Source organism: Prinia subflava, chromosome 2 (genome assembly GCF_021018805.1).
Source record: "Prinia subflava isolate CZ2003 ecotype Zambia chromosome 2, Cam_Psub_1.2, whole genome shotgun sequence".
NCBI classification, from domain to species: domain Eukaryota; kingdom Metazoa; phylum Chordata; class Aves; order Passeriformes; family Cisticolidae; genus Prinia; species Prinia subflava.
Window position 1 is genome coordinate 63,680,606 of NC_086248.1, and position 11,605 is coordinate 63,692,210.

Below are 11,605 nucleotides of genomic sequence, written 5' to 3' on the forward strand. Positions count from 1 at the left end.
CGTCTGAGGAACAATTTAGAGTGTTGGTGTTTAAAGCACCACGTCTGAATAAAAAAAGTTGCAAATGTTGTCATTCTTACTGTATTGTATATATTAAAATTTATATTGCACTTTACTTAAGTAGCCAGTTTAAAAGTCAATTCTGAATTCTGGCATTGTAGTTTTGTGGATGAATGTGGGAAGCAAAGTCAGGAAAGAATATTCTGGTTGTATATAGCCATGTCCAATGAATTGTATCTGCCAGTGAATTTTCAAGGGGAGTCTTCTTGGAATCACATGTATTAAAGATGGGTGTTTAGTATTTGACTTCAGAGGAAATGATTAAAGGTCACTTCTGCTACTCTGCTTAAGGAGTTTTATTGGACTTCTGACTTGTCAGTACTTCTAAATTCAGGATCACAATGTATGAGAAAATACTTGGAGCTTATAATGAGCTCCAAAGTCTAAGATACTAAACCCAGAAGAGCAGAACCGTGTTTGTACAAGATCAGTGTTCTCATTATTCCTGGTTTTGTCTGTTTGCCAGTTTGAAAGGAGGTGGCATTACAATTATGAGCCCAAATATGACAGGTTAATGTGTGGGAAAATGCGTGTTGACAGTTAAGAAAATTTGATAACACTGTAATGTACAAAGTACCAATCTTGGCCAAATGTGGTGCGTTTTTTACAGGACAGCAACAGGCTGGAGTTGTTGCCTATCCCCCTGCAGTGCCTCCAAGACCGCAGCCTTCACAGGTGATGTCACTTCTGAAAAATAATATTCTAAATTGATACATTATTTTTATATAACTGAATTTTAATGTATCTCTAAAATGAGTATCATTGCTTGATATATTTTTGACAGCACTAGGTTGTGAATGATGGCAAAACCTAGACTATAGCCAAATGTTCGTATTTCCTGAATAAAAAAAAAAGTGCTTCTAATAAACCATGGGTATGGATTAAGGTAGATATTGAAGAGGAGTGAATGGCTCTGGAGCTCTGAATTGTCGGAAAGAGAGAAAAGTTATCCCTTCACATTGTGTATTCCTGTGTAGTGCATAGGCTATAACAAAGTCTGTGAAAGCCATTTTCCAAAGTTTTGCAAAATAAGGGATGTCTTCTGTTTGTCTGGCACAGGGTAGAGCTTTACATGATATGCCTGCCCCCAAAAGGAGTGATTCCACGTCTTCACTTGTCACAGGCTTGGTGATTCTTTGCAGTTGCAGTCTGAATGATATCTGCTGATTTGGTAGAAAGCACATCTTGAAAAAGTTTTTTCTTTGTCTCAGCCTGCTGAATCCTTCAACTGGTGTGCAGATCTGACATGGGACAGATAAAATTGCTTTTCAGTTGTTTCTCGCCAGCAGCTACTTGTTAGAATCTGAGTTACCAGCAATTGAAGTCAGTCAGTGATTCAGAAATCACGTACAAGGACTCAGAAATTATCTAAGGGATGAAGAGAGCGTACAAGGACAGACGTATTCCACACAGTGATTGCATAAGCATGTTCCCTGTGAAACTAGACTAAAAGTCTGTACCAAGCCCCCAGAGCCCAAGTGGCTCTCTCACAGCAGAAATATTTACTGTTCAATGAGTCTAGCTAGTGCTACATTACATCCCTCTTTGGTCTTATTCCCTGGATAACAGGCTTTCCTTTCTCTTGAATATTTTTGCATGCATGTCTTGCATGAGATGCACGTTGTCCTACTGATAGGACATAAGGATTATTTGCCTTTTTAGTGGACAAAAATTTAACATTCTGCCCCCAAATATTTTTGTTATTTTATTGCAGGGCACAGGTGCTCATGTGCATCGCTCAGTGGACGCTGATGGCCTAATAGCTCATACCAGTACCTCACCTCAACAAATACCAGAGCAGCCAAATTTTGCAGACTTCAGCCAGTTTGAGGCATTTGCTGTTTCAGGTGTAAACAAAGAAGAAGAAGATGAAATTGAAACACACTCAGAAGTCTTGCAGGTGAGTAGAAAGGAAAATCTTGTCAATTGCTTTAATACTACCAACAGTTATGAGACTTTGTTAAAACCTATTTCTGCTGTTATCTGTCAGTAGTGTACTGTTTGTTGGGGTTTTTTTATTCTGTTTTGGTTTTTTATGATGTCTCAATCCATTACTAGAAGGCAATTACCTTGCACACTGCTGCACCTATTTAGTAATTGCCAAACACCTAGGTGGAAGGAATTCTTTTTGTCTCAGCTCTTGATTGTAATTTAAAAGATTTTTGTGCTTATTAGCATATGTGGCCACAAACATAATTCTGTTGGTGCATTTGAACCTTAGCACAGGCAATACCTTTCTTCTGCTTGTTCTTGCCAACCTTCCCAATGACTTGCTGGTAATTTTTAAATCATGTCTTAAAAAGACATGCCTCAGTAAAGGAGATGACTGTCATTGTAAACATCTGCTAAAGATGTTTACATCTTAATTTGCTTTTCTTCAAAGTCATTGAACAAACAGCTAAAGTGAATAGAGCTCTGGCATCCTTCTATCATTAAAGATGTTTACAAAAACCTGTTTCCTACTGCAAACATAGGACTTGAAAGTTTGGAAGCCTTAGTATTAATGTCATAGCTAGCTGCTATTGCAGAAACTATTTCATGTTCTCCTTTGATAGTTTGTGGCTTCTATCCAGACTGTAAGTTCTCTGGGACACCTCTGCACCCTTGCTTGCAAAAGTCCCTGTGGTGCTTTAAAGTCCTCCCAGCTGTCAGCAGCATGGTCTTGCTTCACTTGTTCAGGAGGGTCAGTGACAGAGACCCATTTGAGCACTCTCCTTGTACCTCATTGCAGAACCAGTGGTGGGAGCTTAAGCTGCCACTGAAAACTGCTCAAGTTAAGCTTGCTGCTTGTTTTGCATTGAGGTGGATGGGGAACAGTCACATTGTGTTCCATTGGAGGGATTAACCTTTGGCAGTGACAGATAATGGTGGTACTGTAATAGCAGAAACAGCTACAGCAGTTTGTGATCAGGCCACGGCCTCTTTTGTGCTATACAGTGCCTCGTGACCTTGGACTTGTGTTTCTAAATGAGAATTGAACTAGAATTTTAGGTGTTAACTGTATTTTTTTATCAGAACACATCATACTTGCTTTTATTCCAGTTGTTGCCAAATGAAGTATTTGTTAAGAAATAGATTTCTAAATACAGCTTATATTCCTTTAGGTTGAAAAGCCCTCTGATTCTGCAAGTTCTCTTAGAGTTGCCAAAGCAGATGGAAGAGTTGAAGACAAAGCACCTGCAAATGTCCCCAGTAGTGCGGTATGCCAAGTACCCTTGGAACAAAATGCAGTTGTCTGATGTATATGAAATTAAATCTTTGTAACAGCAGCTTTAGTGCTGTCCAGTTTTCTTAGGCCCCATAGGTGCTTTGAATAGCCATGTGTATGGTGAATTTTTGCAGCAGCAGATGATGATTAGATTTATTCTTGAGACAGCAGAAAAGATACTTGTGAGTTTTTAAATTTTTGAAACCAATCAAAATGTTTAGTGCAGAACTTGATTAACAGTAGCTTTTGATTTGGTTACAGACATATATTTACTGGAGGAAAAGTGCTCTGCGTTGCTGTGTGTTTACAGTACTCAGTTGTACTGTGGTGTTTCTGCTTGCACAGTTTATTGGCAGTGTGTAGCAACTTACTAGCCTTTCACCATGGGGTAGGATTTAGTACTCCTGGTTTTTCCAGACCAGTAGAGAATGCAGCTAGATGTCCATCAGAAAATACCTGATGGGTTGTAAATTCAGTTGCCTGAATATGAAACACAAGCTACCAGGTTATAATCCCAATAAAATGTCGTTTCAGAGAATTATTAGGCTGTGTTTTCCTCTTCAGGGTAAAGGCACTACCCCACTTGCTCCACCACCGAAGCCTATTCGTAGAAGATTAAAATCGGAAGATGAGCTAAGACCTGAAGCTGAGGAACATACACAGAAAACAGGTGTCATAGCTGCTGTTCTTGCTTCACAGCCATCTATTCCTAGGTAACCCAAGAAGTATATAAATACATCTGTTACTGGAAAGTTTACATTTAAACAGCATACACACTTTCTGTTCCAGGAGTTGTAAACAATTTCAGTGTGTTTAATTTACATTAATTCAACAATTTTGGAAGTTTTTGGTGTTTAAAGAAGGTCATCCCAAAGCCTCTGCTACTGGGGGACTTTCAAGAGATTGTGAATTTTGGAATGTGAACTCATTTTAGCTTCTGCAAGTATGTTGGAAATAAGCTGTAGAAGTATTAAGATGTAGCATTTAACTTTAAATGGTTGCTATGAACAGTCCAAAATGTGGAGTCTGTGTGTCCTAACATGAAAATAGTCTATTGCAGTAGTCACTTTGAGGTAAATGAATGTGGTTTGCTGTGTTGGCCCTTCAAAAGTTGGTAATGATAAGTTTTTAAAATGCACTGCATGCTCTTTGATTGAAACCAACTGTGTGCATATATGAAACGTATTTATCTGTGTTTCCGTGCAAACAAACGTGGTTAATCAAGCCAGACAGAGGTGGAAAATTTGACAGTGTAAGAAGTAAAAAAAAATTGAAAAGAGGATTCCGTGCACTTAAAGAAGGGGGACTATAAGTGAGATGTTCAGCTAAGTGGCAAAATTACTTATTACAGTACTTCTAATATATTCTCAGATCAGTGGGGAAGGACAAGAAGGCAATTCAGGCATCAATCAGACGTAACAAGGAAACCAACACTGTTCTGGCCAGATTGAACAGTGAACTACAGCAGCAGCTAAAGGTAATTCCTCAGTCTTTGTCTGTGTAAGAGAAGAGCTTCAGAGAGCAAGATGTTAGTGATGCACAGTAACAGGCACCTCTGCAATACAATGAGAAATGTAATAGAGGATATTGATATGAAATATTTAGCTATTTTTGTAGATCATAGAATATACCGATTTGTGACAAGCTTTGTGAAATTACAAATCACTCTTCTGCTGCTACAATGCATATTTTTCAATGTATTGATTTGCTTTTAGCTACATTAAAATTTACCTCACATTATTAATACTCAGTTACCTGTTGTGGTCATCACATACTTTAAAAGCAGTACTGAGAAGAGCAGCTGAAGTGATCTGTGTTCTTTTGAAGGAAAAAGCAAGCCCTGATGTCTTAAAATTATAAATATTTTTAAACAAATACAATAATCTGAAATACAGAACTCACAGTTTAATAACGAGTGCAACAATAGTCATTTTTTTATCTAGGTCAGCTATCATTGTTTTGGAGATATCTGTAGGCATCAGCTTAATGTCTTTTGTCTGCCGTCTTTCTTACCTAAGATACCTAATTTTAACTATCAAGATGATTTTTAGAAAATATCTCAAATGAATACATGAACTAATAAGATACTGTCTACAGTAGAAGTTAGGTCATTTTAAAAACTTAAGCCTGAATTTCACTTGTTACTGTTTATGAGAGTCAAGATGCATAAAATTCACATAAGAGGAAAAACCGGTGAAGAAAATTGTGAGTTTCCAATACTCTTAATTCAGGCGAGAGGTCACCCCTTAACATTTTCAACTTCATTTGAAAATATTATAGTTGGGTTTGCATCTGGTTACAAATTTGGAATTGGGTGATTTGAAAGAAAGGAAAAAACACTAAATGGCATCACGTCGGAGCAAAGTACTGATTTTCAATGATAAGTAATTACCAGCCAGCCAATCTTCTATTCAGTTTCTGGAAGGAGTTACCAAGATTTTAGAATATAAATTAGTTCTCAAACTGAAGCAGATTTTGATTACATGAGGAAATTTTCAGTACTCATTCTCTGTGGACTGTCAGTAGAAAATCTTTCTTTTGTAGGATGTTCTTGAAGAGAGAATCTCCCTGGAAGTCCAACTGGAACAACTTCGACCCTTCTCTCACCTCTAAGCCTACTGCCGTTAACTGTGAATTTACTAATTTTGAAAGGGGTATTGGTTTCAAGGCCTATTTAAATATCCATGCATCTAGCTCAGTGCACTCTATTCTACATTAAATGTTGTGGTTCTGTTTTGTCAATTTGTCCACTTTTGTATTTTAAGTATTTTAATTTCAATACAGAGAGAAAAAAACAAACAAACTACTTCTTCCTTGAATGTGACACTGCCTCTCACATCTTTTTCTGTGGGCATCCGTGATCTTTGTTGGACTTGAGTTTGCAGAGTTTGTCGCCAAAATTTCCAACTGGAATTTTTCGTGGGTTTTTTTTCTGTTGAAACATCTTTGCAGAAGAGGGTTGCTAATCAGTTGATTTTAACCTTTAAGCACATAAACTCTTCATTCACTATGGCATTTATTTTATTGTGCCAGAAAAGAGACAAACTACTAATCTGTCATCGGCCAATGTTACTTCCCAAGCTGCCTTTCACAATTGGAAAGTTGTTCCCAATTCTGGAAAGCCTGCCTCTTTGCAATTCCCCAGCTTACTCAGGTTGGGAGAGTTCCTGCAGGCTGTTTGCCACATCGACTGGATTGGATTTAGTGATTTTTGTTGCATACATTATAGAGTATGTAACCACAGATTGCCAGGTGTTCACATTTTATCCATTCATGATCCTGATTCAGCCGCATGCGTAGAAACGTTCATGGCACAATTGGTAGTTTATCAAACAGGTCTTCTTTAGTTCTCCCTTTCGTGAAAAGAGTTGGGTGTAGGTCCCAAACATTAATTGCACATTATCTAAGCACCACCTGTAATTGCATGTCTCACACGTTACCTTTTAATAGCAGATCACATCCACCAGTCTTCACTATAACAAATTGTATTGTCAAGTAATGTGTCAATACCTCTATAAACTTCTAATTCCCAGCAAAAAAAAATATAAAACAAAAAATCAACAGTTTTGCTTCTTAGGAATTCTGGGGTACCTTCTGTCATCTTGTTTCCAGGCCTTACTTCTCTGGCATATAGACAGGCTTCACTATTAACAGAGTTCCTTGAGTGTATCTTGCTCTTCAGGTTGATGTACTGTATTAGGATTTGTTGTATATTGTACGATACACACATTTTGATCTCATATGTAAATTTGCATTAATTGCTGACTAACAGCAGATATTCTATTTAATGGCTTCTTCTGGCTGTGGGATCATAGATGTTTAACTGCATGGATGTATCTCTGCAGAATCAGAACTAGCAATTGTGTGATTTTTACACCAATAAAACAGCACAATATTTTAATTTTGTTGATTCATCTTTACCAGGGAATTGAAACTCATTCAAATAAGGGGGAGGGGTTTATTACAGGTTTGCAGGTAATTTTTTGTAATTTTGTGGCATGTACAAGAAGCGATTGATTGTAATCTTTTGGCCATTTTCTTCCCTCATTTTTAGCTGTTGATCAGAAGTGGTTCTCTTGGTAATCTGTGGCTATACTCCTTTTGTATCCTCCTATAGGCAAATTTAATACAAATGTAATTTCTAAAAAGTAAATGTTACTACTGACTTGAGTCAAATATATTTATAGTTCTTTAGGCTTAATATCTTATTTGATTTCCTTGAAAATTCCTTTAAAAATTAAAGGTAAATCATCTTCTGTTAGCAGTCCTTAAAATCACTGTCTCACTTCCGTGCATAAATGAAATTCCCTTAACATCTGCTTCCTTTCCAAAAGGATAGGTCAAGTCAGATTTACCACTGGTTATGCTGTTACAGTGAAAAACAAGTATTTCTCTTTTTGGTTATCATAAACAGACATTTAATTATGGTGAATTATGGGTAATTATGAATTTTTACTACTATAACTATTCCAACATTTTTTCAAATGTCATGGAAGTGTTGCAGATGGTTTATGTATATAATCCAAAGCAAAATTCTCTGGTGTGAAAGGATGTCATAGTTGCATGAAAGATGGTAGGTTTTATTTGCTTGTAAAGGGATTAAGGAATGGTAGGTAAATGGGCACAAAGGTGACATATAAGTTATATATAAGTGCAAGGCTTTCACTTCAGAAAACTATATATGAATAGGGAAATGTGAAGAAAAACCCAGCAAAACAAATAACACCCTCCCCAAAGTAAAGTGAAAAACTTTAAAGTTGATGGACTGATCACTTCTATTATAACTGACAAGTAGCAGGAACAGAGGGGGAAAAGTTTTTCCCTTTTTTAAAAAATGGGAAAAGTGAGTCACTGCAGTTAAAGAATGTTGATCTTTTGAACCAACTGTATCTTGTCCATAGTTTATTTTAAAGTTTAAAATACATTTTTAAAATAGCACTATTTTCATATTAATATTTAAGTATTAAGCCTATGTTTATAGCAACAGGATTCTTAAATCAGAATTTAACATTTTAAGCTTAAATGTAAAAAGTCTTTTACATTCAAATGTTACATGTACATATGAATTTCTCTAGCATCCATATCTTCCTAGTAGAATGACAAGTTAAGTGTCTCAAGTGAAGAACTTTGGCAATCTGAACCTTTTTGTGTCTTTCCAACAAGTCTATTTTTAAGAATTTTACTTTAAATGCATCATTCTGTACATTTTAAACCAGTTTTTCATGATCAGAAGACCTTCTAACTGAAAAACTACTTAATGTCTTAAGAACATCACTGCCAATGATGTTCAGGAGTTACCTCACTTAGTAACTGTAACCCAACTTTAATCCCTTATAAAATTATCTCCCTGTCTTCTCCATTGCTCTGATCTCGATCCAGCTACTTGATGCATTCTTTTTTATGAACTTAGATTGTAAGCTCTTTGGGGCAAGGAGTTCTGTACAGTATAAAAGAGGTGCTCTCTCTTTTGCTAGTATAAATGTAGACTACTAAATGGTGTGGAGTGTGGTTCATGTACACAGCTGGGATGGATGGACAGCAGCAGGCCTTTCTGAAACACCTGGAAAATGTTTTTCTCTGGACTTTGTCATTGGAAGAGTGTCTCTTCTCGTTTGATTTGCGTTTCTTTTGTGTCTCCTAATAATGTGCCTCTTTCTTCATTCCACTTGCTTTGGAGTTGCTTTTTTCTCCATTCATTGCCCATCTTTGGACTGCAGAGAAGATTTCTAAAAATGCAAAGGTAAAAAGCTGAAAAGCCGCTTTGTTTTGAGCAGTATTCTAAGTCTAGCCAATGTAAACAAGTATTTTCAATTTTTTTTGTACTTCACATGCACCTCATTTTCTTTGCAATTGTGATGAACTAGATGATCTCGTATTACTGAAAATGTCTTATGTGGGATAAACAAAGTTGAGGTTATAAGAACTTAAAACTAAAGAAAATAAATTTGCAGCATTGTTTCTTGTGTGACATGTCTCTGTCCCTTATGGATGGGGTGTGCTGTGTTTCTCTACATTTAGGGCAGAGTTGAGAATTACTCTTCTGATTTCGGCTGTGCAGTTCGTCTCTAAATGTCACTTTGTGGGTGGCCTAGCCTTAATCACTTTTTGCTAAAACTGTAAAAAAAAGTAAATCATTGTCTCCTGATTCCCAGCTCATTCTAGTCTTAGTTTCTAGTGGAATGTAGTTTCATTAAATTGTAATGTGTTGCAAATGCACACTGCTTCCAACTGAGTAATAACAATGCAGTTCTTACTCTGTGGGGAAGATGGAAAAATAACTTGTGTATTTTGAATATATTTGGATGCTTATGCAGTGTGCTTGTCTTGCCATGTATATTGATGTACCAGTCATGTATCATACAGCTATCTAGAAGAAAACACATCAAAACCAAGGACTTTACCATATAATAACAAAAAAATATTAAATGCTATGTTCTCTTAATAGTCTTAACAACAAACTAGGGATTGTATAGGAAAGATGTTAATAATGTCTAGATACCAATAACTAAATGAGACAATACAAGGTTGTCCTGATAGAACACAAACAAAATATAAACTTCACAGGAGTCTTTGAATTAAATGCTTTTTGTCTGGAGACGTGGAGGGGGGAAGTTGAATACTGCGTAATTTCCTTTCAGTAGTATTTCGTTAAACTGGAAAAATGGGCTTTAAAGGTGCAATTTCTGCTTTAAAAGTAGATTGTACATTATTTGTACCTAAAGCATATACTGATTGTACACTAGTTGTACCTGGTTGTACACTATTAGTGTGTTTCAAAGTGATTTTGCAGTATTTTTTCCAGCCTACTGGTATATAGGTATTCAATATCTTGCATTTAAATTATTGTCCAAAACAGCCCTTGTTTAGTTATAATACAAAAAAAAAAAAATGGAATTGTGACTCTATGAAATGCAAAGTTTGTGATCTCAAAGCTTAAATCCAAAGCTTTAAGAAGACTCTTAGTACTGTGTATCACACTTAATCAGCATACTGGGCTACAGAAAGCTAGATGAATTCTATTTCATCCCTAGTAGAATATATTCTTCATACTTTCACTCTTAAAGATACCGATGCTTTTAATCTGGAAGCAGCTGAAATTAGTCTGTTGCTTTGACTGGTCTAGTTTCTGAGAGGCTACAAAATCAGCAAAACATGGTAAGTAGTAAAAGCAATTTAGGCTGACTTTCAGTGGTATGTTGATGGAAGCCCAGATTTTGGCAGTGCTGCTGTTGAACCGTATGTGGCTGTATTGTTTCCCAGTCTGTGGAGGAGCTCATGGAGATGGGAGGTGCATCACACTCTGCAGTGCACACTCCTTGGTGTATCCCTTAGAGCTGCAGTGGTGCCTTTTGCCTTCTGTCACTGAACCTCCGAGGTGTGGCTGCTTTTCTTTCTTTGGCTCAAGTAAGGCTGCATGTAAACTGACAGAAGAGGGCATGGTCCATGGGGTGGAGCACGTTCATTGTAAGAAACTGCACTCTGGATCACAACTCTCTTCTGCAAGGAGCCTGTGGAGTTTGGGATCCAACCAAAAGGCAAGTAAGGAACACTAGCGTTTGAAAGACTGGTTACATATTGAGCAAATAAATTGATTTCACATTGAAAATGTGAACTGACAGCTCGGGGGGCAGGAAGGGGAATAAGCATTCCAATAGCTGCTGTGAACACCCACCTAAGGGCTTCAGAAGGCCTAGCATCCCTAACTGGCTGTGTCAGACTTAGCAAGAAATTTATGTACAGTAAGGAGCTTCAGCAATGACTTCTCTGCAGAAGTCAAAGGAAATGCATTGGGAATCCCTGTGTTAACTTAGGTGTGTGTTTCATTAAAATGCTGTGAAATTCAGCACTCTACTAAGTGCTTTTGTGCCTTATTTTGCATAGTTTGAGCTGATAAAAAGCTTGAGTTAGTCAAGGTGTGGAAATCCAGAGTGTATTTCAAGAAAATGATGAAAGGAATTTTGAAGGAAGTTGTAATTCTTTGTAATCTATCAGAAAATGCAGAAGTGCCATGCCTCAAGCCATGTCACTTGTTTTTTCTGTTACATATCCTGCCTTTGGAAGAAGAGTGGTTCAGTTTATAACAAACTCTTCTTCTAGAGCATCAATTCATTGTCTTTCACTGCCCTTGTGAAGGAACTTGGTCACCTCCCTTCTCTTCAGAAGGAACCAAGAGAACATAGAAGAATCAAGGAGTTCCTTTTGTAGAAGGGTACTTATAAGGAACATATTCCCTGGTTTACTCTGCACTTTGCCTTTCAGGATAAGTAGCATTAAAGCAAGAATGTTCCTGTGGAAAAGCAGTAATTATTCATAGGTCTTTTTTTTTTTCAAAATTAG

At 36.9% G+C, this 11,605-nt stretch overlaps 1 protein-coding gene across 6 annotated transcripts in view; it reads left to right on the plus strand.

Annotated features, from left to right (window-relative positions):
* Positions 1–9,236, plus strand: part of REPS1 (RALBP1 associated Eps domain containing 1) — a 62,574-nt gene extending 53,338 nt beyond the window's left edge. For 5 of the 6 annotated variants that reach the window (XM_063390259.1, XM_063390260.1, XM_063390262.1 and 2 more), the window contains 6 exons: positions 671–735; positions 1,775–1,960; positions 3,165–3,260; positions 3,833–3,981; positions 4,640–4,745; positions 5,813–9,236. In XM_063390259.1, coding sequence (XP_063246329.1) covers positions 671–735; positions 1,775–1,960; positions 3,165–3,260; positions 3,833–3,981; positions 4,640–4,745; positions 5,813–5,881 — 671 coding nt within the window. In that variant the 3' untranslated portion in view covers positions 5,882–9,236. The remainder of the gene's footprint in view (positions 1–670; positions 736–1,774; positions 1,961–3,164; positions 3,261–3,832; positions 3,982–4,639; positions 4,746–5,812) is intronic. The other variant, XM_063390265.1, reaches the window with a different exon arrangement.
* The last annotated feature ends 2,369 nt before the right edge of the window (positions 9,237–11,605 follow it).